This window comes from Fulvia fulva, chromosome 1 (assembly GCF_020509005.1).
Source record: "Fulvia fulva chromosome 1, complete sequence".
Classification (NCBI taxonomy): Eukaryota; Fungi; Ascomycota; class Dothideomycetes; order Mycosphaerellales; family Mycosphaerellaceae; genus Fulvia; species Fulvia fulva.
Genome location: NC_063012.1, coordinates 3,383,305 through 3,411,078, shown reverse-complemented (window position 1 = coordinate 3,411,078; position 27,774 = coordinate 3,383,305). Strand labels below are relative to the sequence as shown.

Below are 27,774 nucleotides of genomic sequence, written 5' to 3'. Positions count from 1 at the left end.
CAGGCGAGGCAATGCTAATGGTCCTGTCATCGAGACCACAGTTCCTGTTCTCGTTCATCATCTTCCCACAAGTCCTGCTGTTGGCTAGAGTACCCGAGATAATCGTGAGTACTCGCCACGCTGTAGTTCCCACCATTCGTTCGCGCGTGCCCCGGGCCAGATTGAGAGGAGTAGGCGTATGCATTACGGCCGTGGTCGTCGGACTTTTGTCGGTCGTGGTTGCTTGAGGATTGATCGTTCGGATCAAAGCTGTCCCGCTGTTGCCCTTCGTGGATCATATCGAAACTTGTGCGGCTTGAGTTGTCCTGCGATTGTTGAGCTGCTTGCTCTCGTGCTTGTTGCTAAGGTCGACGATTAGTCTATCGTGTTGCCGCATCAGAATGGCGCGGTACTTACCTCCTGCCACCTCTGGTACTGATTGTACTCAGGGGGATGCTGTTGCTGCTGCTGTTGCGCCTGCTGTGGTTCTTGTTCCTTCTGGCCTCGTTGTTGTGCCGCTCGCTGAGCAGCGGGTATCTGTATTTGAGGGTGCATCATCTGAACCTTTGCAAGGTAAGAATACATAAAATTCGACAGTAGCACCTGGCTGTACAATGCTCGCCTCGGGTTGGCAAGCTTGATATGGGCCATGCGGTATATGGCTCGTTCCTCCAGAATACTGAAGCGGGTCCAATTGTAATCAATGTCGGGTTTGAGAATCCGAGGCGCCGGCTCCGGGGATAGCCCTCGATCAGTCTTACGCTTCTTCTCTTTCAGATCGCCGTCAGACGTCTTCTTCCTGCCGCCGAAGAGCGCGGATAGCAATCCGTCCTTCTCCTTCTCCTTCTTGGGCTGAGCTGGCTTCTTGCCTTCCTTCTTGCGCTCCTCGTCTAGCTCGATGTCTTCCCGGTTCAGCACTATGCTTTCACGTCCTCGGGCAGGTACCGTACCGTCTATCGAGTTCTGCAACACATCAAGTCTCGCCTTGTCAGCGGACTGCTTAGACAGTTTGCTGGATTTCTTCGACGATTCTGATTGGTCGTCTTTCGATTTCTTGTCGTTGTCGTCGCTGCCCAGAATCCATTTCCAACTGCTTTTCCGTGGCGCTTCCTTCTTCTCGGCCTTTCTCTCATCAAACGTTGGCACTATGGTCAACGCATCTGTTCTGGTATTGCCACTGCCCGGTAATGGGGAGGGGTGGGATGATAAGTCGTCCAAACTGGATGAAGCCGTCTTCTCCCGACCTGGTACAGGTCGCATGTGCGCTCCTCCTCTCTGGAACTGGCGTGGAACCTCATGTGAGGATTTACGTTCGGGCAATGGTTGACCAAGATTGCTGACGGGCACTTTACTGCCATCCGGAAGAGTTTCTACGATTTGGGGAAGCGGATTCGTGTTGTTGTATCCGGGTAGTTGAGCCGTCGTTCGCCCTGGCGACGCAATGCGAGAGTGGAATTGTTTTGGTTGTTGTGACGACGACGAGGTTTGCGCCGCAGACTGTGTAGAGTCATTGTGCTGTTCTGGTTGACGATAATGCTCTTCTCTAGACAGCGGAGGTGATTTCGTCCTCCTCTTCTCGTGTTCCGCTGGAAGGTCCTCGGAAGGTTGTGACGATCCCAGTCTGTTGCTGTGGCGAGCGGATCTCGATTGTGAGTTGCCGTCGTAGGCGTCGTTCTGTGCAGGTATAGGCTCAGTTTGTACCCTGGTCAGCCCAAGCGTCGGGGGCTCTTCTGCGCTCTCTTCGGTGCTTGGACCTGTCGGAGAGCTTGGGGAGTCCTCGTTCTCGGAATCGACACGACGTTCCCGGGCACGTCGAGAGAACGGCACCCGCTCGCCTTTCTTCAGGCTACCTCTTCGATATGTGGTCCTCGTCGATCGCTTCAGGGTGCCGACCGGAGGAAGTATCGGCATGTCTGCGAGCTCTCCGTCCGGCCCCATCTCCCCTGTAGAGTCTTGTGATCGTCGAGCATTGTCCAGACTCATGCGACGCATCAGCTGTGCGGGATCATTGACCAGAGCCTCGAGATCAGACAAATTTGCCACTGTAGCCTGGCCCTCCACTGATAGGCCCTTGGACTTCTTCCGCTCCAATCTTTCTGCACCATCCTGGTAGTTACCCTTGGTGTCAATTTGATGAGAGAGCATACTCTTCTTCCGCCGTAGACTGCTACCGGAGCCTGCTCGCTCTAACGTCTCTGGCGTCAGACTGTCCTCTCCGCCTGACCTTCTCCGTATCTTATCCACTCTGTCCTCGATGAACGTCTTGAACTCTTTTGGTGCCAGCTCAGGGTGGAGTCGTGCGGGAACCCAAAACAACTGCGAGGGATCATCTTCGTCGTCGGATTTGCTGGGCGCAACAGTCGGGATGTTGCTAAAGGAGGGCAGGTCTGGATCGGCAGTATCAATGCTCATAGACATGCGGCGAATGGCCTGGAGGTTGCTCAGCTCTTGCTGCACCGCGGCGGGACTCGATTCGTAGTCGATGTCGTTCAGTGGGAAGTGCTGGACAGCGGTGTCGGTGGACGACTGGCGGCTCAGAGGCGGCGGGGAGGTTGGCGAGGCATTGGCAGTGGAGGTCTCGGAGCCCAGCGAGCTCATGCGATGCAGGGCCTTGGGTGAGGGAAGGCTGCCGGAGCTGGCGGTGGGTGAAGCGGAAGCCACTCTGTCGCTGCTCAGGGCACGAGGGAGGGGCACGCGCGACGGGGAGGTGGCAGTAGTGGGACTGCTGCCGCTGGCCGTGGGACTCCGCGCTTGCGTCTGCGTGTGTGTCTGTGCCTGTGCCTGCTGCGCCTGCTGTGCCTGTGCATCGATGAGAGTGCCATGCCGTCGCTGCTTCCGCGCCTCAAAGCCCTCGCGCTCGCTCGGGCTGTTGATGTAGCTCAGTGGACGGTGGCCCGCTGCCATGCCGATTCCCACGCCTGCACCGCTGCCACCAAGGGTTCCACTGTTGTTGTTGCTGCTGCTGCCACCGCCGCCTTTGTTGCTGCTGCCGTGGGCCGGGGTGGTGGTGGTTGTGTTGCCGCGCTCCTCATACCAGGAGCCGATGATATCAGTCACGTGGTGGGAGTCGTCGCTGATGCTGAGCTGCGGTGCGTGTTTCTTGCGGGCCTGGTTGGCGAGGTATCTCCTTTCCAGCTCCCGCTGCCTTTCGGTCATCGGCGCGGCCATGATGCTTGTACGAGGTCGTGTGCTGGAATGCAGCAGTCGTGTCGCACAAAGCTGACTCGGACGCGGTGTTTCGCTGTCATTACCACTGCTGCCGCATCGCAGGACCCAGGGATGGCTATAGGAATGTCATGGCTCGCTGGCGCTGGGTTGTGGTGGTGAAGGGGAGCAAAAGTGGTGCGGCAAGCCTTCTTAGTCGACCACCGCTGCTTCCAGAGCACAGAGCGCGTGCTCGCTGGTCCAGGGATCCGAGCCGTTCCCTGATGCTCTCCAGCTGGCAGCTAGAACTAGCCTTGCCGCCGTGACGCCACAGCACGCATACACATTCACCCTCACCAACTTGCACCTACTGCAACATGCACATCCATCGCGATCACCACCGCAAGGCTGTCTGACGGTCACCAACAAGCAATGATTGCAACTAGAATACACGGCGCAATTGCTTCTTTTACGCTGCTGTTGTTGGGCCCCGGGTCACTTTATCTGGCTCGCGCTTGACCGTGGCACAAGATTGCTGCGCATCCATCACGATCCTTCACCACAGCGTGCAGGCAGATCAGGCAGTATTCGATGCAGATACATAACACTAAGATCGACTGGCTGTTGTACATCTATCATTCTATCCCACAGGTAACATTATCTCCATATCCAACACCGTGCTCGCTCCAAACGCTATCAAGAATCCAGGACCTTCGTCTTCATCCACTCACTCGTCCCTACCCCCAGATTGAGGCCGTTCCGTGCCCACCATCTGCGGACTGCCATGCCACGCTCGCCCTCGTCACCATCCTCAAGTGCTTCCTCCACGTCACATGTCTTGTACTCGACCTTCAACCCCGACTTCTTCCACCACTCGAGGACATCGACGTACCCGCTCTTTGTGGCTCCTACCAGGACTTGGTTGTCAAAGATAATCTTTGATCCCTTGAGCTCATGCCACACCTGCAGAATGTCGACATGACCATGCGTGCTAGCGAGTTTGGCAACAGTATCCTCGTGCGGGAAAGCTACGCCAGACTGAAGCCACCAGCGTATCACCTCTGTATGCCCATTCTGCGTCGCATAGCAGATGCTCTTGCCAGGCTTCAGGCGCACCTTGGAGGAATCAACGTTTGCTTTGGTGTCGTCCACGGTTGTGGACTGTGCCTTCCACCACTCGAGGACTTGGATGTGTCCCTGGCCACTAGCTTGTTCTAGCGCCGCTTCGGTGAACTTCAACGGCAAACCAGAATGCTGCCACCACTCCAGTATGTTCACGAATCCTGCACGAGATGCGCCGTCGAGAGCTTCAGCATTGTACTCTTTGGTGAGAAACGAAGGTGAGGTCCGCCAGAAATCCAGAATCTCGGTCCGTCCAAAGACAGAAGATGCCTTGTCGGGCAGGAATGTGTGTCCAAAAGTGGCCCAGAACAGGTCCCTATGGTTGGCCTCGAGATGAGCCAGCAGTGGAGTCATGGCAAAGCGCATGATGAGCTTGATACACAACTTGGAGAGCCATCGCGGCACACTATGTGTGGCTATAAAGTGTTTTACATCGGCTAGATTACCGCGCAAAATGGTGAGCTCGAGGGCCTCCATGTAGTTCTGCGGACCTTGTGCACTCATGTGGGAGGTCCATTCCGTTGGTACTGGTTGGTTGGTGTAGACATGCATAGTCTGTGACAATTCCCAGTCGCTTGTGAAGTCGAAGATCATAGTCCAGAGTTCTGGTGGCATAAGGCAGCGTGACTTCTTTGACGAGGAGCTGAAGGCCGTGCGATGAGTTGGAGAAAGGTCCAGTCCTTGACCGATGTTCAGAAGATCGACTTGGTTCCGTATGGCATCCACTAGATCGTCGGTAGCATCCCACGAGCTCACTTTCTTCTGCTCGTCCACAAATGTCCAAAGCAACGGCTGCATGACCTGTACCCAGTTCCATTTCCTGCGTATCTTGGTGAGCTGTTTCTTGGTCATAGGATTCTCCCACATGAGTGAGGACATGCCCGGTAACAATAATATCTTTTTTGACACATTCCAACTTCGCACAATCTCTAGCAACAGATTATCCGTATGTCCATGCAGCATCTTGGCCAAGTTGTTCGCATCCAAGGGCGCCAACACCAGCAGGTCTGCCCATTCGCATATTTCAGCTGCCTCTTGCTCGATCTCGGCGACGTTCCGCGCGGGAGAGTGTCGTATCGCATTCGGCATGGTCAGACGTGACGACGATGCTCGAATGAAGTCCTGCCCTCGGAAGGCTGTGTCGAGGACTGCGCGTACAGATACGTCGGGCAGATCTGCGATCAGTGGCAACAGGTGGTTGACAATCTTTGCATCTGTGCATCCGACCGAGGCGAACACGACATTCAACTCACGGTGGTGATGGGGGACGTCCATGTTGAGATGCAGACTGTCTTTCGCGCTCGAGGCATCCCTCTTCTGCCGTGAGGGTAGTGCATGCATGCTTCAGACACAGATGCAGGACATGCACGTCGCTGCGGAGTGGCGTCGCAGAAGACGGATGGGGATGGCGAGGTCGCTTTGTGTCGGCTGAGGGCCAATCGCGTCTCTCAGATTTGACACATGTGGTAGGTTGTAGCGGATGCCGTGGAGTAGATTCGCTGTCACGACGAGAGAGAGCAGAGTAGCTGTGCATGTGCGTGCGCTCGGGACATACAAGGACGGTGCTCAAGACGAACAAGTCACGCGTCTGCACGAAGCGCAGAAAGCGTGACGGGTGGAATAGTCAGGATGATAATGTTGGTTGTTGCGAACCTGAAACCATCATTGAGCTCACGTGGCTGCGCGGATAGATCTCGATGTGCCGGGCGCGCTAGAGAGTAGAGTTCAGCCTCCATCCAGCGCACGGAAATGTCGCCAATACTGTAATAATACAGGACACCATGATTATGTACGAGTATGTTTCGTACTACATGTATTGCTTGTGCGTTTCATGCAAGTCCTGCTCTGTTCTTTTCCCTCGACACTGGGCGCTGGTAGTTGCGACCAGTCTGCGCCACATGCTTCATCGACTTCAAGACCGGCCGGCGACCAAAATGTGCGTATGATGTGAAGATGATGCGGGCTTGTACGAGCTAAGACGAGCCTGCAATTCCCAAACTTCCAGTGTAGCAGTCGACGGGCCAGCGTTCAAGCTGTAGCTGTCGACCTGGAAAGAGCGTTGACATGTCTGCAGAAATAGTGCAGCAGCCTCGATATGTAGTAGAGTGATGAGGAGGCGCTGTGGCAGTACATGTGTCTTGGTAAGTACATGTAATCAATGTGGACGGGTCATACAGCTGCTTCCCCATCGTGAGCTCTGCCCATCGTCGATACCTACCCATCACGCTTGCACATCGCGGCACACCCACAGCAGGCACAGCATGCAGATCTTGCGTGTCCCCACCGTGGCCATGGAATGCATTGCAACCAGTCCGTCAACCGTGCCTCATAGATTTCAGTGGTCCATTGTTCCACGCGCCACGATTCCACGAAACGACTTCTTGCTTCTTGCGCTGCCCAAAGTCTAAATCAGCTCCACTACGGCACATTACTCGTCGGCAGGATTAGCACCAGGGACTGTGCGTTCCCGGGCATCACTACGACTGACAGCTGGGCCAGCTCTGCACGCATCCAGCACAATTGCATGCTGTGCTGTGTGCAACCGCTGCAGCATTGCACCCATCGTGCACCCCGTCATCACAACACCTCGCGCCGCGGACCCCGACGCCGACTCGATCCATTCGCAGCTGTCACCTGCTGCCCGAGACACGCGCAATTGTTCGCCAGCGACACCCCAGAGACATCTCTCTCGCACCATCGCCATCTTCCGACCTTGCGACGCCGAGCAGAACATTCGCCGACACATCCTCTCGTCATCAGCCACAGCAGAATTTCCCTAGACACGCTATCCTCGATGCGATAGATGCGGCCCACCACGCTCTGGATTGTGGGCAGTGGCGAACACACGGCTTTTAGGTCGTCATCCCGGCACGAGTCGCTGGTGTGCTGAGGATATCATACTGGGGAGGCAGGTCCGGTCAAAGAGCACGCTTTGGATACTGCAGCCACACACGCTCGTGGATGGGTGTCCTGCCCTGCACCATCGCATAGCTGACAATCCCTGTCGAGCTAGAGCCTAGTTCCCACGTGTACGGCCACTTCGGTGGCCTTCGCTATGCCTTCAGATGAGGACCACGATCGACAATCCAGCGAACACGCCCGCGAGCCTACCAACAACGACACGAGCCAAAGCGACAATGCCCTGGAGGCATCTCAGCCCTCTGGCAAGGATGCGCGCCCGAGCCTCAGTCTCCACGACCACGCACGGTCTCCGGCCACAAGTAACAGCGTAGAGGGACAGCTCAGCCCAGCTGCCACCGATCGTGTGTTCCCCATTCGCTCAGTCGTTTCCGTCAATCCCACGCCTACGCCGACTGCAAAGGGGGAGAGATCAGAAAGTTACTTTCAAAATGCTGCTCATTCACGGCGGTTGTCATTCAACGCGGGGAGCGACAGCTCGTATGGCAATGGGCATTCGAAAGCAGGCCGCACGAGCACAGAACGACAGAGGTCGCCTCGAGGGCGGGAAGGTTCACTGAGCATGAGTCGACAAGCCTCCACTTCTACAACTGCTGAATCCCAGGTTGCGTCCCCAGGCTTTCCTCCTTCGCAGCAGCTGATCAATGAGATCATCACCGAGACCGGGAGTGATCGTTCCGCACCGCAGAGCGAACATCCCTCCTCCATTCGCCCTCCTTCTGTTAAGAGCACGAAGAGTAGCGTAGACGATACCAGACCGTTGGTGACGGCACGCTTCAAACACATTGTGTCCGACGGGGGCCATGCAATAATCACCGGTAGGGACGGGGAGACGCTGCAACGTTGCGAAGACGAGCCCATACACATACCAGGTGCAGTGCAAGGCTTCGGACTGCTTGTAGCACTGGAAGAGCAGCAAGAGGGCAAGCTCCTGGTCAGGGTCGTCAGTGAAAACTCAAAGCGCATGATGGGATACACACCACGACAGCTCTTCGCATTGGAAAGCTTTACCGACATCCTATCCGAGGAACAGGCCGACAATCTCCTTGACCATGTCGACTTTATCAAAGATGACGAAGCGGACGTATTGACCAATGGTCCGGAGGTGTTCACCATGTCAATACGCAATCCTCAGCGTAAGAACCAGAAGTTCTGGTGCGCGATGCACATCAACGAGCGTCACCCCCATTTGATCATTTGCGAATTCGAGCTGGAGGATGATCCCCATAATCCACTTGTGCCGCCGAATGACATGACACCTGAGCCTCCCGAGGATACTCTCAACAGCAAGCCCACCGATGAGGAGTTCAACGAGAGCACCCAAAATACGAGCAAACCTCTGCGCGTGCTTCGGAGCGCTCGGAAACGCAAGGGCGAAGCAGCAGCAATGGAGGTTTTCAACATTATGTCTCAAGTGCAGGAGCAACTAGCAGCTGCACCAAACCTCGAGAAATTTCTCAAGACGCTGGTAGGCGTGGTGAAGGAGCTTACAGGCTTTCATCGCGTCATGGTCTACCAGTTCGACCATCAGTGGAACGGCCGTGTTGTCACAGAATTGGTCGATCCCCGTGCGACCACTGACCTCTACAAAGGGCTGAACTTTCCAGCCTCGGACATCCCAAAGCAGGCCCGAGAGCTCTACAAGATCAACAAGGTTCGTATGCTCTACGACAGAGACCAGGAGACAGCACGACTCGTGTGCAGAACTGTTGAAGACCTGGAAACTCCGTTGGATCTTACGTACTCGTACCTTCGTGCGATGTCGCCAATTCACTTGAAGTACCTAGCGAATATGGCGGTCCGATCTTCGATGTCTATCTCCATCAATGCTTTTAATGAACTATGGGGCCTTATCGCGTGCCACACCTACGGTTCACGGGGCATGAGAGTATCGTTTCCAATTCGCAAAATGTGTCGGCTGGTCGGCGATTCTGCGTCTCGAAACATAGAGCGTTTGTCGTACGCTTCGCGTCTGCAGGCACGCAAGCTGATCAATACCGTCCCAACCCAAAGCAATCCTTCGGGCTACATTATCGCATCATCCGAAGATTTGCTGAAGCTATTCGACGCGGACTTTGGACTGCTTTCCATTCGAGATGAAACAAAGATCCTGGGTCATCTGGAACACTCTCAAGAAGCTCTTGCCATGCTCGAGTACCTGCGTATGCGTTGTGTCACCAATGTGATGACTTCGCAAGATATCAAAGATGACTTCCCGGATCTACGGTACCCGCCTGGATTTAGCGAGATAGCCGGCCTGCTCCTTGTACCGCTATCTGTCGGTGGACAGGATTTCATAGTGTTCTGCCGCAGAGGGCAGATGAAAGAGGTGAAGTGGGCTGGCAATCCCTACGAGAAGTTCGTGAAAGAAGGCACTGAAGGTTACCTTGAGCCACGGAAGAGTTTCCGCACATGGAACGAAACCATCGTCGGTAAGTGTCGGGAATGGACAGAGGAAGAGATAGAGACAGCAGCTGTCTTATGCTTGGTCTACGGCAAGTTCATTGAGGTCTGGAGGCAGAAGGAGGCTGCGCTACAGAATAGCCAGCTTACTCGATTGCTCCTTGCGAATTCCGCACACGAAGTGCGGACGCCCTTGAACGCAATCATCAACTATCTGGAAATTGCTCTTGAAGGCAGTCTGGATCAGGAGACGCGCGACAACCTAGCGAAATCTCATTCGGCGTCGAAATCACTCATATACGTGATCAATGATCTCCTTGACCTCACTAAGACTGAGAAAGGAGGAGAACTCGTTAAAGATGAGGTATTCGATCTTGCAGCCACATTATATGAAGCGACAGACATGTTCAAAGGCGACGCAAGGCGGAAGAATCTGTCCTATGAAGTGTCAGACATCCCTGGGCTACCTGGCCAAGTCATCGGCGATCAACGAAGAGTGCGTCAGGCCATCAGCAATGTCACTGCAAACGCGATACAGAACACATCCGAGGGCAGCGTCAAGGTGGAGATGTACGTTGCCTCACGAAGCGAAGGCCACGTCGATATCGAGATTAGTGTGGCTGACACTGGTGTCGGAATGAGCTCCAAGAAGCTTGATGCTTTGTTCCGCGAGTTAGAGCAGGTGCAAACCGAGACGGAGAACATACTTGCAGAACCAGTTATCACTGACAAGGCACTGCCGGAAGCTACCAAGAAGGACGAAGCAAGAACGCTCGGACTAGGGCTGGCTGTCGTTGCGCGGATAGTCAGGAATATGAATGGACAACTGCGGCTGAAGTCTGAGGAAGGCAAAGGGTCACGATTCGTGATACAGTTCCCATTCAATCTACCGGATACGGAATCAAACCAGCAGGCTCTCGAGAGCGCTGACACACAAGGTTCAGTAACTCCTCATGCCGAGCTCACAGAACACCCGCAGACTCCCCCCATCGAGGGCATGGTAACATTGATTGAACGTGGCAGTGGCACACGGCGAAATTCCGGGGGACACAGGAATACACTCTTTCGAAAGAACAGTGCCGAGAGTGCAACTAGCAAAAGGAGTATGGGTAGCACGATGTCGGGCCGGAGCGCACTCAGCATGTCTTCGAACATCAGTGGCAAGAGCGAGGCTGACAGGCTGATTGATGCTATTTCAGAACCGCATCGAGTTCATGGCCATACCGTGCAGCGGTCGAATAGCCGCGGGTCCAACCCCGGTAGACGGCCGTCACTTGAGAAGCGGCACACTCTTACCAGTATTGATGGTGCCGGCTCGCCATACAAGACTCGCCCCAAGAGTGCAGAGATCATGCAGGGCTCCGCGCACACTATTGCAGCGACGAGGGCATCTCTGCCGGGTGAGAGTCTCGTCGCTGATTCTGGCCAGCCAATCCGACCGGTGCGCATGCCAAACGATTATCAGGACTCGCCTGCCGCTGCACGGCCATCTTCACAGCCCTTGCCCGCGTCGACTGCAGAACCTACAAGTGGCCTTGTGGAGTTGAAACCCAATACCTCGACAGAAAATGCAATGAATGCGGGGCACATGCGTGTCTTGGTAGCGGAAGACGATCCCGTTAATAGTCGCATCATCAAAAAACGTCTGGAGAAATTGGGACACGAAGTGTTTTTGACCGTCAATGGAGAAGAATGCGCGAGCACTTATTGTGACAAAGCTGCGTTCTTCGACATCGTCCTTATGGATATGCAGGTATGTTGTGATCAAGATGCAGTGATCTTCGTACGTCCTTGCTAACCTGTGTGGTAGATGCCCATTGTCGACGGTCTAACATCGACCAAAATGATTCGATCTTATGAGAAGTCACATCCGGCAAGTGTACTCTCGGATAGAGCTGCCCTCAATGGTCGTGTTCCCATCATTGCTGTGTCGGCTTCACTGATCGAGAAAGAACGACAAGTCTATATCGACGCTGGCTTTGATGGGTGGATTCTGAAGCCAATCTCGTTTCCACGCCTTTCAGAGATCATGGAAGGGATCGTAGACAAGCAGACGCGTAAGGCCAATCTATATAAGCGCGGTTCCTGGGAGCGCGGTGGATGGTTCCACGAAGGTCAACAGTCTGCACTGGCTGCTGATACACGACCAAGTGGCGAACCACCACAGCAAGCTCCTGGTGCCTCGACTCTATCCGACGGAGTGAAGATTGCTGCCGTTGCAGATGACCCTGCTGCCAAGGAAGAGGACCACAGCAAACAGAGCGAGGAGCAAATACGATTGCTTGAGGACCAGAAAACGAAGCAGGAGGAGCAACTTCCGTGAAAGTGCCGGCCGATGTTACAGCCGCCGGCCAGGAAGCGAAGGGATGATGGCACGCCGTTAGCTAAGCCGTATGGGCCTCTGAGCAATGGCACTCCGGAATCAGGACGGAATGACGAGCAAGACACCTAACAGTATCGAATGCTACACTACGCGACACAGCGATTGAACAACGAACAGAGACTTCGGAGCCTGACGGCGAATTACAACACCCTGGGATCCTACGCGAACGAGCACATTACTATTCCTAATTCTTACACATAGCATGAGCGTGGGCGCGGTTCAAGCAAGGGGTATCTCTGCACTTCGTGATCAACAGGACTCTGCAAGCGAGGGGCGGTCACTGAGCGCTGGTATACAGTTCTCAAGGTGTTTGAGCGGGCTGTGTTCACGACACTTATGTAGCCATGACCTGCGCTGATAGCACATATGCACCTGATCTATCACTTTCAGCCGCCGTATGGCCTCTAACAGCAGTTTGACTGCCAATATCCAGAATCACATGATCGGATCAACACATGAACACTGGTCTTTCGGCAAGGCTATATCACCGACCAACAACTCCAATCTTTCGTTCTCTTATCTACCCCTTGGCAGCTGCTACAGATCGACGCTTTTCCAAGGCGCTCGGTCCGGAGACAGTACCTCTGTGCCGCAGAATGGAGCCACAATAGAGAAGCAATGATGACGATATTCTGCACGTTGCGTTCCACACATTGATCAATCTGGCAATCTCAAAACAGCCACAACACGCTCGAACGATCTTGGCGCTGGGCGTGACAACAATGAGAGCAGCGCAGTGCACGTGCTGCCGCGGACCTCATGTTATGCTAACAATTCAAAGATGTTGCATCTAGGTGCAGTTTCTGAACCGGAGGCGGAGGCGCGCAACTTGAAACTCTGCTTTGCTGCTATGGGTCGTTGTCGAATGCATAGTAGGGACACAACGTCTCAGGTCTCAGCATAGATTGTCACCTGGAGCACAACAGAACCATCGTGACCGGCGTATCTGGCCTTCTGCTTACAATGACGAGACCTTCCAAGAGACCAGCGATTCCTGATGGCGAGATAGAAGGAGACTGGCCCAGGAGTACAAGCTTCATCGGCCATCAATCTGCTCAGGAAGTTGCAGATCGTGCTATCACCACACCTAGCAGTGGCGACAATGCTTCACAAAGGATTTCTACAACGGGCATTACCACAGGATCGCGTCTTGACGATGGCAAATCGAAGGTAGTAGGTCCTGCAGATGAGCTCGAAAGGAAGTCTGGTCGAGCCGAACATGCGCCGAATGTTCCATCCATAGCCACGGCAAGGCTTGCATCATCATCGAATGACGAGCGCCGCGAGCAGCATGTTGCGACTGTCGGAGATGTCGGTGCTTTCGAAGCAGCCGAGTCTCCTATGTCTTCTTCTTCCAGCGAGGATTTGACAGCGGTGATGCCGCAGGAAACTTCACCTGCGGACAGGCAGCAGCATACCGAAAGACCCGTCCAGATTTCAGGTCAGAGGCGACTCACTGAGGATGACCTGATGAAGCACCTCTCAAGGCGCAACACCAACAGAAGTGGCCACAGTCTGAGTAGGGAGACGACTCAGGCGGATAGCGAAGAACCGGCGGAGATCAACCGTTTGATGAGTCAGATGTTTGGCAGGACTCGTCAGCAGAACTCAGAAGAGGAGCAGACGAGACACGTTGGCGTGATGTTCAAGCATCTTACCATCAAGGGCATGGGGCTCGGAGCTGCTCTTCAGCCGACCTTCTCTGATCCCTTCGTTGGCCCGTTGCGTAAGGTCAGGGAACTACTCACCAAAGGCCGCACGGCTGTCAGTAAACCGCCAGTCAAGACTATCATCGATGATTTCTCCGGCTGCATACGGCCAGGCGAGATGCTGCTGGTTTTAGGAAGACCAGCTTCAGGTTGTAGCTCATTCCTCAAAGTCCTTGGTAACCAACGCTCTGGCTTCGAATCTATCGATGGCGACGTTACTTATGGTGGCACAGATGCAGAGACAATGCTCAAGCAATACAGGGGAGAAGTACTGTACAACCCAGAAGATGACCTCCATTACGCTACTTTGAGTGACGTTGGAGTTTGCTCTGAAGTGTAAGACACCGGGCAAGGAAAGCAGAAATGAGGGTGAAAGTCCAGCACAGTATGTGAAGTCATTCTTACAGGCAGTCATTAAGCTCTTCTGGATCGAGCATACGCTTGGAACAAAAGTTGGCAATGAATTTGTTCGGGGTGTCTCTGGAGGGGAGAAGAAGAGAGTGTCGATCGCAGAGGCCATGATCACCAAGGCATCGACTCAATGCTGGGACAATTCTACTCGTGGTCTTGATGCCAGTACGGCCCTGGAGTATGTCAGCTCCCTGCACTCACTCACGAACATGGCGCACACATCCACCGCTGTCGCACTATATCAAGCTGGCGAGACACTTTACAAACAATTCGACAAAGTACTTCTCATCGAAGGAGGGCGTTGCGCATATTTCGGCAGCGCTGACGACGCAGTGGCCTACTTCAAGGATCTGGGCTTCGTGCAGAAAGCACGCTGGACATCGGCAGACTTCTTGACGAGTGTAACGAACCAGCACGAAAGACAGATCAAAGAAGGATGGGAGGACCGTGCACCTCGCACAGCTGAAGCATTTGGTGACATCTTCTCCAAGAGCGAACAGTATCAGCGTAATCTTGCAGAAATTGAGGCTTTCGAGCAGGAGACTCAAAGCAGAATGGAGGAGCGTAAAGCAAACCAGAGCAAAGCGACCAAGCGCAAGAACTACACAATAAGCTTCCACAGCAAGCAAGGGCTTGCACGCACAGGCAATTCTTGGTCATGATCGGCGACAAGCAGTCTCTTGGAGGGAAATGGGGAGGCATCCTGTTCCAGGCACTGATCGTCGGCAGCCTGTTCTACAACCTCCCGGCCACTAGCCTGGGAGTCTTTCTCAGAGGAGGTGTGCTGTTCTTCATACTGCTCTTCAATGCCCTCCTAGCTCTTGCCGAGCTGACTGCCGCCTTCGAGTCCCGGTCCATATTGCTCAAGCACAAATCCTTCCAGTTCTACCGTCCAGCAGCCTACGCCATAGCTCAGACTGTTGTTGACGTGCCACTGGTACTTGTCCAGGTCTTCGTTTTCGACATTGTGGTGTACTTCATGGCCAACCTCTCCCGGACTCCATCGCAATTCTTCATCAGCCTATTGCTGCTCTTCCTCCTCACCATGACCATGTACGCTTTCTTTCGCGCGGTCGGTGCTTTGTCTCGCAACCTGGATATAGCAACGAGATTTTCTGGTGTTGCCATACAAGCTTTGATCGTATACACGGGCTACCTCATTCCGCCCAGCAAGATGCATCCCTGGTTCTCGTGGCTCAGGTGGATCAATCCGGTTCAGTATGGATTTGAGTGTCTAATGGCCAATGAGTTTTATAATCTGGAAATACAGTGTATCCCACCGAACCTGGTTCCCCAAGGCCCAGGAGCTACGCCAGAGTTCCAGTCTTGCACGATTCAAGGAAGTCAGCCAGGCTCCGTAATCGTACAGGGGCCCGACTATATTCAGGTGGCATACCAGTACTCCCGAAGCCACTTGTGGCGGAATGTGGGCTTTATATGCGCCTTCTTTCTGTTCTTCGTGACACTCACTGCTGTTGGCATGGAGATACAAAAGCCCAACAAGGGTGGTGGCGCTGTTACGGTGTTCCGGAGAGGACAAGCGCCACACTCAGTCAAGGCGGCACTGGAGTCAGGAAGACAAGGCGGCGATGATCTGGAGAAGAACTCCAGTCGTGAGTCCATCGACACACCGGATGAAAAGTCAGCCGAAGAGCCCAGCTCCAAGGTTAATGGCGAGGCGAGTGGTTCAGATACCGCTGGCGAGAAGGAAGCGGTAGCGAAGAATGAGACTGATTTCACGTGGCAGAATGTGAATTACACCATACCCTACGAGAACAGTGAGAAGAAGCTGTTGCAGGACGTGCAGGGATACATGCAGCCAGGAAAGTTGACAGCGTTGATGGGTGCAAGCGGTGCAGGCAAGACCAAACACCTTAGCACAAAGGATCAACTTTGGTAGTGTGGCGGGCGACTTCCTCATCGATGGCCGTCCTCTACCCAAATCTTTTCAGCGTGCAGCTGGCTTTGCTGAGCAGATGGATGTTCAAGAACCAACAGGTAAGCAACACAGATGGAACTATTGCTTGATTATGTCTGACACAGTTCGGTAGCTACCGTTCGTGAGGCCCTGAGGTTCAGTGCAAAGCTACGACAGCCGCGAGAAGTACCACTCGAAGAGAAGTATGAGCACTGCGAGACGGTCTTGAAGCTACTGGAGATGGAAGGCATTGCCGGAGCAACGATTGGAACCATTGGAAATGGCCTGAATCAGGAACAACGTAAAAGGTTGACCATTGGTGTTGAGCTCGCCAGCAAGCCCGAACTCCTGATGTTCTTGGATGAGCCCACTTCAGGGCTTGACTCTGGAGCCGCTTTTAACATTGTTAGGTACGGCACACTACTCTACTAATATGTGGCTACTCTGCTAACAAAGTGACTTGCTCTACAGATTCCTCCGCAGACTCGCTGACGCCGGCCAGGCCATATTATGCACCATCCATCAACCCAGCGCCGTGCTTTTCCAGCACTTCGGCGAAGTTGTACTACTGAAGTCGGGCGGTCGAATTGTATACCACGGCGAGCTCGGCCGTGGTTCTCGAAAGTTGCTAGACTACTTTGAAGGTAACGGTGCTAAGAAGTGCCCGTCTAAGCAGAACCCGGCGGAGTATATGCTTGAGGCGATTGGCAGCGGCAATCCCGACTACGATGGCCAGGATTGGGGCGATACCTGGGCTGATTCGAAAGAGAAGCAGGCCCGCACCCAGGAGATCGAGAGAATCATCGAGGAAAGACGCAATGCCGCAGTCTCCGACAACCTCAAGGACCAGCGCGAATACGCCATGCCGCTGACTGCGCAAATATATGCGACTACCTACCGCAACTTCGCAGCTTACTGGAGAAGCCCGGATTACCTCGTCGGCAAGTTCATGCTTCACATCTTCACCGGCCTCTTCAACACGTTCACTTTCTGGCATCTGGGCAACCCACAGCTGGACATGCAATCGAGGCTCTTCAGTATCTTCATGACTCTCACCATTAGCCCGCCTCTGATCCAGCAGCTCCAGCCTCGCTATCTGAACCTGCGCAGCATATATCAGTCGCGCGAGCAGAGCTCGAAGATATATAGCTGGGTAGCATTCACATGTGCCGCGGTACTGCCAGAGCTGCCTTGGTCATTCCTCGCCGGAACCATATACTGGGCCTGCTGGTATTGGGCTACATGGTACGTCTTCCGACCGATTCTAGGCAGTCAGGCTAACGTACCTATTGCAGGTTCCCACGCGATACGTACTCATCGGCATCGATGTGGCTGTTGGTGACACTATTCGAAGTCTACTATGTCAGCTTCGGTCAAGCCATCGCTGCCTTCTCACCCAACGAACTGCTAGCGTCGATTCTGGTGCCACTATTCTTCCTCTTCGTGGTGTCGTTCTGCGGCGTTGTGGTGCCATACCAGGCGCCCCCGACCTTTTGGCGGTCATGGATGTGAGTGACCCTTTAGCATGAAGGTCTCCGTCGTATGTACAAGATGCTGATCCAGTACGCACCTTTAGGTATTACTTGACACCCTTCACGTATCTCCTCGAGAGCATGCTGTCATTGGTCACGCACAATGTCCCAGTTGTCTGTGAGGATACTGAATTTGCAAGGTTCATGCCGCCTCCTGGCCAGACATGTGACGCTTACGCTGGACCTTATGCCACTCAGACTGGTGGATACGTCACAACGCCTCAGGATGGCTTCTGTGGGTTCTGCCAGTATGCCAATGGCGATGCCTTTGCTGCCTCCTTCAACGTCTATGCACAGAACATCTGGCGCAATTATGGTAAGTCTTCCCATGCCACGACATTCTCACTGTATTGACCCGTGTGCAGGCATTTTCTGGCTTTTCTGCGCATTCAACTTTGTGGTTGTCTTTGCCGCGTCTTGGTTGTACCTGTCAGGTGGTAGTAAACTTGTGAAGAAGGCAAAGTCAGCCAAACGATGATCGTGGAAAACAACAAAGTGCAGTCATGCCTGGCGAGAGGAGCATCAACCCGCAGGCAAGCATCGTCATGATTCAAGCAATCACCCCAAACATGGTCTGTTGCCGCAAACCAAATACCGTCCTGGCTATGTGCGGAGTAGGATCGCTGGCGTGCTGGGCGTGCATACATCACCCCATGGGGTCCGCAGCTAGATCCGGTCCGTCGTCTTGGCCATCATTTGTTCTTTGTACTGTACCATCTGTGTCCAGGTTGCTTCTCAGGACACAAGACACAGGCTGTTAGATAATTGTGCCGTCTTGCTGGCATGCTCCCAGATGTTTATAGCTCGACCAGTCTCCAGTCAATCTTTCCCATGCGTATGTCGCAGCACCACGTCCTACGATATATGCTGTCAAAGTGACATGACGTTGCAAGCAGGTCGGCCGGCAGCGATCTGTGATTGCTCTCAGCATCACCCGTTTAACAAGCAGTTAGCTCGCAGACACGTCTCCTCTCGACAGGATCTGCGTACAGCGACCAGATTGACGCGAACCTCAGGCGCGAGGGGCATGTTGCGCTGCTCCGCGTGACAGGACCTAGGTTAGCATGGAATACCTCCGCAGACGCGGTGTGACGTCCTTATGGTCCAATATATAGACAACCGGCACACGCCTGAGTGCAGGCGCCGTGTTGTTAAGCAGACCAGCAAAGCAACAGCACGACTCCGAGTGATCGCGTACAATCCTTCACATCTGATGCTCGAGCAACTCACAAACCCGCCTTTCTGATAAGCCGAACGTCGCACAGGTCCGATCACTTCCGACGCCCGATTTCACCCGGCACAGTTTACGTTTTGCGGAGTCTGGAGACGACAAGGCTCCTGGAGTAAGCCAATAAGAGCGTGCTAGCAAGTAATAGCTCGTTTGTGCTGTCGAGGCTTAGATCGATTACCCGTGTCAGAAGGGGTTGTCCCGAGGGTTTAAAGCAGCAAATGTCGCAGCAAGAAACTTCAGGGAATAAATCAGCTCCTAGTCGCCCATCCCAGCCGATAAGACAATTCACTCCTGGTACTTTAACAACAAGCACTTCCCCCGAAACTTGCATCCATTGACGAACCTATTTAGGGCCTCCTGACAACTCTGGTGTCGACTACGTCAAAGAGAACATCTCAAAGCAGCAGAAAAGCAACTTTCACTCCTCTTCTTTGAGCAACCCGTCAGAGATCACAATGGTCGCCGAACGTGTCAACAAGACGGCGCTGCACCCAGGTGGTGTCGAGTAGGCTGCTGCATACGTCTTTGGCGGCTCCAATGCTGATCTCGCACCAGGCCACGCCACGAGCACACGGAGCTTGAGGAGGAGCTCCACGACCGAGCACACATCGACTACGACCGTGTAGCCATTGTGAGTACAGTGGAGCCCGAAATGCTCCAAGACACATGTCTGACCCGCGTTAGATTGCCAACCCTTCAGTCGCTGCACTCTACGAAGATGCCCTCGTCTACGAGACCGGCTCTGCCATCACCTCGACCGGAGCTCTCTCTGCATACTCTGGAGCCAAGACCGGGCGCTCGCCCTCGGATAAGCGAATCGTCAAAGAGGAGGGCAGTGAATCAAACGTATGGTACGTGTCGATGGGTGGACACAAACCTGCAGCTCGCCTCTTGCTCTGAACGACCATTGAGAGGCGGCAAAACGCTGTTGGCGGTATAGCTGACACCATTGTTTTGCAGGTGGGGACCGGTCAACAAGCCCATGACACCCGAGGTGAGTGACCCTCCTTTTCGATGTGCCTCGCTATCTCGACGCTGCGAGAGGGTTTCGCGCATCACACATCACACGCGTCCCAAGCAGGATGGCGGGGCAGCTGCGCAACGTCATGCGCCCCCTCGCGTGCAGAGCCGAGCGTGAGCCGGGCCCGGCCCAGCCCTGCGGTTCTCACGACAGCGCCGCTGCCCTGCATTCGGGAACAACCCCAGGCACATGTCGCGTGGCATCGCATGAACGCCTTGCTTGGCCTGATCGCTGGCTAACACTGGGAAATGTCTAGGTCTGGCGCATCAACAGAGAACGTGCCGTCGACTACCTCAACACCAGGAACCGCATTTATGTCATTGATGGCTACGCCGGCTGGGATGAGCGCTACCGGATCAACGTCCGTGTCGTCTGCGCTCGTGCCTACCATGCACTCTTCATGTACAACATGCTTATCCGGCCATCGCGCAAGGAGCTCGAGCACTTCCACCCTGACTACGTGATCTACAATGCCGGTGCTTTCCCAGCCAACAGGTACACTACCAGCATGACCTCCAACACCTCGGTCTCGATCAACTTCCAGGAGAAGGAGATGGTCATCCTTGGTACTGAGTATGCTGGTGAAATGAAGAAAGGGTAGGTCAGGCACAGAAGCCTCGCTGGGACACCTGAGACACCCTCAGGATGCTCATGGCTTCTGCCTCATCAAGTCGAGCACTTAGGCTGACCCAACTTACCTTTAGGATCTTCACTGTACTCTTCTACGAGATGCCCGTGAAGCACAATGTGCTGACCTTGCACTCGTCAGCCAACGAGGGTCAAAACGGCGACGTTACAGTTTTCTTTGGTCTTTCGGGAACTGGCAAGACGACACTCTCTGCGGACCCGAAGCGAGCACTGATCGGAGATGACGAGCACTGCTGGAGTGACAACGGTGTCTTCAACATCGAGGGAGGCTGCTATGCCAAGTGCATCGGTCTATCTGCCGAAAAGGAGCCCGACATCTTCAACGCCATCAAGTTCGGCTCGATCTTGGAGAACGTGGTGTTCGACCCCGAGACCCGTGTGGTCGACTACGACGACACTACCTTGACAGAGAACACTCGCTGCGCCTACCCGATCGAGTACATTGAGAATACCAAGATCCCTTGTGTCTCGACGAATCACCCATCGAACATTATCCTGCTTACCTGCGATGCCCGTGGTGTGCTACCACCAATCTCGAAGCTTACCAAGAGCCAGACCATGTTCCACTTCATCAGCGGTTACACCTCGAAGATGGCAGGAACAGAACAAGGTGTCACCGAGCCACAGGCCACTTTCTCGTCATGCTTCGCACAGCCATTCTTGGCACTGCACCCAATGCGTTACGCAAGCATGTTGGCAGACAAGATCGAACACCATCAGACCAACGCATGGTTGTTGAACACTGGCTGGACAGGCGCTGGTGCTACCACAGGTGGCAAGCGTTGTCCACTCAAGTACACTCGTGCTATCCTGGACTCCATCCACAGTGGTGAGCTCGCGAAGGCGGAGTTCGAGAATTACGAGGTCTTCAACTTGCAGGTGCCCAAGACCTGCAAGGATGTGCCCGATGAGATATTGAACCCAGCCAAGAGCTGGACAGGAACTGCTGACTTCCGTGACGAGGTGCGTCCTCAGTGTGGAAGGTGTCGCCGTCGTTGACACCTCCCCCCTCCCCCCTCCCCCCTCCCCCCTCCCCTAAACATTTCCACCCTTCTCCAGCACAAATGCTAAGTTCTATAGGTTACCAAGCTCGCGGAACTGTTTAATGAGAACTTCAAGAAGTACGCCGATGAGGTGAGTAAGATAGAGCGGGAAAATGGGGTATGCCGTGGCTCAGAGAGTTCGACATTATCTGAGGCGCGCGCTTCCCAGGCATTCATCATAACGTTCCCAGACAACAACAACACATAATTACTGAGCATGGCTAACTGCTTGATAGGCCACTCCCGAGGTATTGAAGGCTGGTCCCCAGGTATAGAACAATAGCAGCAGCCTTCGTGTACAGAATGAATTACAGCCCACGACTGCGAAGGATTATGAGGAGTTTAGACGCTGTACAGACCAGCCATTGTACAGCAGCGCGTCCGGTTTAAGTAGCTATTGCAGCATGAATCTATCGATTGCACAACAAAGGCTCCCTCAGCTGCTCCGCGCCGATCCCGGCCAGGAGGTAGTCTGTCGCTGACACTCTAGCAGGCCCGTACGATCTGGGACATGTATCCGCCCCGACATTGTACTCTGCTATAACGTAGAGACTCAGCGAACCTCAACCATTCGCCTAAGAATAGCAGAGCGCGTTGCAAGATTGAACACAGCATCCCCGTTGTCGACAATAGCGAGGACCCATCCAACAATGCCTCACCAGAACCGGCATTACCCCCAGCGAAGAGACCGAAGGCAGCACTATGCAAGACGAGACCATTTCCAGCTGCAGTGCCAGACTCGGAAGACGAGGACTCTGCGAGCGAAGCGAAGAGACCAAATTCAGCACGAGCCACGACGAGACCTGAGCCAGCCGCAGTGCTAGACTCAGAAGACGAGGACTCTGCGGGCGAAGAAGATGAAGAGCAGGACGTCGAAGAGCAGGAGGTTGCTGATTTCGACGACTCAATCAATGTTGCCGAGTCCGATAGGCAGCTCCTCGACCAAGGTCGAGCGCTATTGCAGAAGAGGACTGAAAGGCTAATCTATACCGACCGTAACCTCAGCTACTTGCGGAAGGTAGAAATTAGCCTTGAAGTACTCCATGCCAGTGAACACCGCATGCCACAGAAGCAGGACCAGCAACCGTCGATCCCGACGTTCGCTACGATCTTCAACCAGCCGCCTGAGAATGGCAGCGCGCAATATGAGATCAAGTACAACGGCCGCAAGCCATACAACATGATGTCTCGATCTTCAAAACCAGGACGCCTCGTCTATTGCTTCCTCGTAGGCTCGGATGGAAAAGATGTCAAGTGCTACTTCAAGAACCAGGCTAACATCACATTCACGGACTGGCACAGCACCGACTTGGAAGGCCTCATGAAGCTGATGTGCAATTTCTACAATGCCTGGCCAGAAGCAGCGGCTTTCGATGATAATTTCAAGCGAAACGTCGTCAGAGCTGCGGTCGGTGTGTATAAACCACAGAGTCCTCAGATTAAGATGCCCAATCGGACGAAGAACCATGGATTCACAATCAACATACCGGACTATGACACCGACCATGAGGAGATCAGAGAGTTCAATCGCTACACATATACTCTTGTCTCGATGGACTGTACTTTGCCCAATCTTCCACAAGACGCCGAGCTCTATACGAAGGCCCCCAGATGGCGACACTATTGTCATCAGACGAGGCGCGGATGGATGGCACGAATCGATTCTGCCTACGGATGGCGGCATCTTCAAGGACCATGCCTTGACTTGACACGGCGATATGGCAGCCACAACGAAGGAAGCGCTCCTTGCTCGTGAGAAGTTCGAAGATTCTTGTCTTGGAAACTTTCCAACGCTGTCGCTACCCACGAGCAGATGAAGCAGGCGATAGGCCAATACGAGAGCCTGTATCTAACCCACAAGTCGCACAGATCCGGCACGGCAAAGCTCCTGGTCTCATCCGCTGCTGGTATGATCCTTCCAGTCACGTCATGAAAATGTGCCCCGACAGAGAACTCAAGAAGGCATTGGGAGGCGCTCATCTCCCCACTTTCAGGGTCAGGACTCGAGACTCTGCCTGGTTCGGCCCAATCATTGAAGCGATCCACAGATCGTACCGCGAGACCTTCAATGCAGCAAATACATGGCTCATAGCAGCAGCTTTAGCCGTCAACACTAATGTTGAGCTGAAGGTTGGTCGATCCCACCGGCGTAGAGATCTGCGCCTAATGCATACCGTGTAACGGTGCTTCTGAGAACATCGACACAGTACGTCGGCAAGCATCAGCCCAAGACCCGTCGAAGGGACCATCGTTTATACAGGGCGCTTCCGACAGCGACAGAGCCCACTTCTTTCGAGCGGATGAAAAGTGCCAAGCGCAGCGAAGAAAACCTAGCAGGTTCAAGCAAACTCTATAACGTTGTGTTCTGTTCATGAACGCGCGGTGTACATTCTGGAAATTGCTATGTCAGACATTAGAGAGGACTAGTGCCACAAGATCCGCAACATGTGTTCCGAGCCGGCTGGTGCTGGAGTCATGCTGATGATACTGCTACATGGGGTCACAATCGGAATGCTTTTATGCAAAGTCAAGGAAGAACTTAGGAAGAACTTTCTCGTAGACTATTGACACAGTGAAATCGAAAGTGCGGCTCCGCACGTGGCTAGAATGCCTGTAAGGTACGTCTTTACCAACGCCCTGCGGAACCTAGCTACTCGCCGCTCCGCCCGCACGCTGCTTCTCGGAAGCTAGTAAAGTACTGTATCTGCGTCGGATCCGCGCAAGCTCGGATGATGAGCTGCCGAGGTGATTGCCGATTGTGTTCACATGCAATATAGGTGTTGTTACTTCCGTATCTTTCCGCAAGTCTTCACTTCGTGGGACTGCCGTAATCTGAACGCTGAGGTGTCGCCATCCGTACTGGCCGGCGCAAGGGTGTTCCCGGTGCACTGGCCGTGGGTGTCTCTGGCAGACGCTTGATATCACTCGGAACTTTGAACTCCGTCTGTCGTCCCTTAGACCAGACTTCATCCATAATGGTCTCAAAGATGCCAGCATTGCTGTACTCGAGATACTTCCGCCAGAGCTTTATGGCCGTGCGTGCGTCTTCGATGCTGTCGTGACCCATGGCAGCATTCTTTTGCACTTCTTCCTTCAGAACCACCCATGCCAAGAACCGCAAGGATAGTTTGCGTCGAGCTCGCTCGCGCAGCGAGAATAGCTCCTGAGTGTCGATGGCCTGAGAGTCTGGCACGTGAATGTTGATAATGCGGAAGTCACTCGACAAGCCGTGACCAATAAACGTACAGCCAAGGTTCAAAAGAACCCACAGCTTCTTGTACACCTCCTTCAAGCCGACAAGTTTGAAACGGCTAGAGCCTTCTGTCAGGTCACCAGGCTGCAAGCCGGAGTACTTCGTCAGATAGTCGTCGATTGGCTCGTCTATCGAGATATAGTCATCGATGAAAGGTAGCTCTTGGTCCAGTCCATCGCCGCGCAGTACAGAGACTCGAGCGAGGCCTGATCGTGCCGGACGTGTCATCATTCGAGACCCATCAGCACCAACATCAATCTCTTCGCGCAGTAATCGCACAAACTCGGCATCGATACCCACATGAGACGTGCTACCCGGAAGCGGTTCCTTCTCGGACAGTGGCGTGAATTTGTAGTCTGGCGTGAGAGCTGGCTGCTGCGGACTTCGGTACAGTATGCTTGTATCGATGCGCTCTTTCCAGCTGTCGTCAACGATGTGCGAGCTAGATTTGACCTGGTATGTGATCACACAAGGTAATTTCCACTGGGGGTTGAAGTAGACTGCATCCTCGGGCGAGATTTTCTGCACCAGAAAGTCGTTAAAGAGGTGCCAGTTGCCTTGCTGCGAACGATCCGGTTCCGCCAAGGCTGTGTCTATAGATGCCACAAGATGTGATTTCTCCTGGTCCCCTGTCTTGACATCCGCCACCACACCAACTAGCTGATACACAGTCATGTTGTAGTGTCCGCGCTGAAGATGAACCTGCAAATCCTGACCTTCGTACGGGTAGAAGCGACCGTTGTTAACGATGACACCAATCTCCTTCGGCAAGAAACCTGGCGTGGACCACGTATGTCTGGCCTCTGGTGTGCTTGCACAAGCGTTCAGCATCAGCGTTGCTGGTAGACAATGAATCGCACGATGTGACAGCATAGCTTTATAGCCATTGCACCTCAAACACCAGCCCCTGTGCTGATGAGACCTCTCGATAGAGCTCTTAAGCACTTGTGAGAAGTATCGACGCGCATTCCGGAACTTGGCTTGTACCTGAGGGTATTGCAGATCGTGGGTGTACCAGACCTTATCCACCCTACTTTCGTAGCCACAATGTTGACATTGCATATGATCCAATCCTATTGTGCCAAACGCCAAATGAAATTGGTCTAGAGATGGTGCCACCGATAGGAAGTTGCGCTCAAACTTCTGCAACAAGAAGCGATGAAGGTTCTGCAGCATGGCGGTAAGAGAGCTTCCTGCCATGCTCTCTTCGAGGATATTCTGCGCGGCGGCATCAGGCTCCCTGCTGAGCGCCTTTAGGAAGTTCGTTGCCTGGCAATTTGGAGCTTTGGCCTTCTCCAGCATATCTGCCAGGAAGCCCAGTTCACACAGAAGACAATTGTCCAGCTTGCAGTCTTGCGCAGTGTGGTTGAGAGCGAGGTTGCGAGCTACCATTGTGAAGCGAAGCAGCTGAAGTAGTGGGTTTGCATATGAGTTCACGATGTGTGTCTCCAGGCCAGCATACTTGGTCTTGTTGTAGTATCGGAAATCGAAGTCCTCCACGCCAAATTTGCTGTACTTGATCTCCACGATCCGATACAGAAATTTTGCATCCGATGCAGCAGTACCATCTAGTTGGACTCGGGCGAGAGCTTTGGCGAAGTCTTCGCTCATGCGGCGCGATTGATCTCGATCACCATCGTCCTCCCGTGGCTTTTCGCTCAGGAATTTGGGTGCTGCCAAAGGATCCGCGGATTTTGTGAAAGCCTTAACAGGCGAAGCCTCGTATCGACGTCCCTTCCGAGGATTTGGGCCGACTCTGCCATAGTCGAAGGGTCGGAAAGTGTTGTCTAGAGGGTCTATACGTGCCGGTGGTGTACCAACTTGATGTAACAGGCTGTTGGGCCAGCCAGAGAACAGAGCTTCACGATAGTAAGGTATGCCAACCTGGTTCAGTGGCGATTCTCCAGACCAGCTGAGCTTTTGAGTCTTTGCAGTGGCATCTGCGAAGTCGGGTGCTTTACCAAATTCGGTGAACTGGACCTTGGATGGCGTCGCCCATATTGTGATCTGACCATTACTGTCCGCTAATGCAAGTCCTTTGCCCGATGGCATAAGCTCCAGGCTCGTGTACTGTAGGTCTGGTTGTGCATATTTCATTCTTGGCATGTCGGGGTTTTGTATGTCGATCGAATGGACGAGGCCACTCTGCGAGACCACAATGCATGTAGACGAAAGCTTAGGGTGGAGACGCACGGAAGCTGCACCTTGTTGGAATGGGACAGGAGGCGCCGGGCGCTGAGCTTTGAGGTCATATACACGAACAAGCCTTTCGAGGCCCATTCCTTGATGCTGTACTTGTGCCCAGCCGCACGTCAACAGGTAGTCACCTCTGGCATCCATATCGTTTACAGATCCAGCATAAGCCTTCCAGCTGTTCACTACAGACAATGTCTTTGGATCCAGTAGGTGTATAGAGCCGTCAAGGGAGGCAGCGCAAATGTGTTGGCCAGCCAGTCGCATCAGAGTGTATCGTACCGGACTTTGCTGGGTTATGGTCTCGAGTACTGTGCCTTTCTCGACGTCGATCCGGAACATGTGCGCTTGACAGCCAGCAACAATGACTTCGTTGGCCTCACGACTGGTGAAGCTCATGCATTGAAGATCAATCATGGCGATCTGACACACATGCCATTGTGCGAGTCCACGGCGAGAAGACAGATGTACGCTTCTGGGCGACACTGAAATGATGCCTTTGTCGCAGAAGAGGAACTGCTTGACCGGCGCATTGCCAGGCGCGCCTCGTGGGGTATTACTGACATGGCCCCGATATGAAGTATACTTCCGCAATTCTGGAGCATAGAACGAGGTGATCTTACCCTGCGAGGTCGTCAGAACGGAAAGCGGCGACTCGTGTGCGGAAGAGACGGTGACCAAGCAGTGATGCACGCTCCAGGTGGCTAACACAGCCGAGCCATGGCCTACTCACATGCTCGTTGCCGGCCCATAGCAGCTCCTGCGATGGATCGAATGCGAATGTTGTGAGCCGAGCACTGGGAGACGGGCTTGGGACCGTTACCCTGGCCGTCTCGATCCAATCAGCCTCCATCGCGTCGCAGGT

General features: G+C 53.9%; 8 protein-coding genes across 8 annotated transcripts; 5 read left to right on the top strand and 3 right to left on the bottom strand.

Moving 5' to 3' along the window:
• Positions 1–26: 26 nt before the first annotated feature.
• Positions 27–3,147, bottom strand: CLAFUR5_00707 (uncharacterized protein; the record flags this gene model as incomplete). The annotated part of the gene is made up of 2 exons (XM_047899855.1): positions 27–341; positions 397–3,147. The coding sequence occupies 2 exons, from the start codon at positions 3,145–3,147 to the stop codon at positions 27–29; spliced, it is 3,066 nt and encodes a 1,021-aa protein (XP_047755906.1).
• A 672-nt stretch (positions 3,148–3,819) lies between these two features.
• Positions 3,820–5,586, bottom strand: CLAFUR5_00706 (uncharacterized protein; the record flags this gene model as incomplete). The annotated part of the gene is made up of 1 exon (XM_047899854.1): positions 3,820–5,586. One exon carries the CDS (start codon positions 5,584–5,586, stop codon positions 3,820–3,822), a length of 1,767 nt encoding a protein of 588 aa, XP_047755907.1.
• A 1,714-nt stretch (positions 5,587–7,300) lies between these two features.
• On the top strand, positions 7,301–11,890 carry CLAFUR5_00705 (Cyanobacterial phytochrome B; the record flags this gene model as incomplete). Its single annotated transcript, XM_047899853.1, has 2 exons — positions 7,301–11,320; positions 11,378–11,890. The coding sequence occupies 2 exons, from the start codon at positions 7,301–7,303 to the stop codon at positions 11,888–11,890; spliced, it is 4,533 nt and encodes a 1,510-aa protein (XP_047755904.1).
• A 1,023-nt stretch (positions 11,891–12,913) lies between these two features.
• CLAFUR5_00704 (ABC multidrug transporter atrF) lies at positions 12,914–15,970 on the top strand (the record flags this gene model as incomplete). The annotated part of the gene is given in 3 exon segments (XM_047899852.1): positions 12,914–13,995; positions 14,021–14,634; positions 14,649–15,970. The coding sequence occupies 3 exon segments, from the start codon at positions 12,914–12,916 to the stop codon at positions 15,968–15,970; spliced, it is 3,018 nt and encodes a 1,005-aa protein (XP_047755905.1).
• Positions 15,971–15,993: 23 nt separating this feature from the next.
• On the top strand, positions 15,994–17,998 carry CLAFUR5_00703 (Brefeldin A resistance protein; the record flags this gene model as incomplete). Its single annotated transcript, XM_047899851.1, has 6 exons — positions 15,994–16,068; positions 16,136–16,398; positions 16,460–17,233; positions 17,284–17,496; positions 17,565–17,836; positions 17,886–17,998. The coding sequence occupies 6 exons, from the start codon at positions 15,994–15,996 to the stop codon at positions 17,996–17,998; spliced, it is 1,710 nt and encodes a 569-aa protein (XP_047755910.1).
• Positions 17,999–18,969: 971 nt separating this feature from the next.
• On the top strand, positions 18,970–21,738 carry CLAFUR5_00702 (Phosphoenolpyruvate carboxykinase (ATP); the record flags this gene model as incomplete). The annotated part of the gene is made up of 8 exons (XM_047899850.1): positions 18,970–19,045; positions 19,103–19,256; positions 19,307–19,382; positions 19,436–19,602; positions 19,712–19,745; positions 20,029–20,298; positions 20,514–21,320; positions 21,700–21,738. The coding sequence occupies 8 exons, from the start codon at positions 18,970–18,972 to the stop codon at positions 21,736–21,738; spliced, it is 1,623 nt and encodes a 540-aa protein (XP_047755911.1).
• Positions 21,739–21,867: 129 nt separating this feature from the next.
• Positions 21,868–23,219, top strand: CLAFUR5_00701 (uncharacterized protein; the record flags this gene model as incomplete). The annotated part of the gene is made up of 2 exons (XM_047899849.1): positions 21,868–21,933; positions 22,044–23,219. 2 exons carry the CDS (start codon positions 21,868–21,870, stop codon positions 23,217–23,219), a joined length of 1,242 nt encoding a protein of 413 aa, XP_047755908.1.
• A 1,053-nt stretch (positions 23,220–24,272) lies between these two features.
• CLAFUR5_00700 (PAN2-PAN3 deadenylation complex catalytic subunit PAN2) lies at positions 24,273–27,762 on the bottom strand (the record flags this gene model as incomplete). The annotated part of the gene is made up of 2 exons (XM_047899848.1): positions 24,273–27,533; positions 27,643–27,762. 2 exons carry the CDS (start codon positions 27,760–27,762, stop codon positions 24,273–24,275), a joined length of 3,381 nt encoding a protein of 1,126 aa, XP_047755909.1.
• Positions 27,763–27,774: the final 12 nt, after the last annotated feature.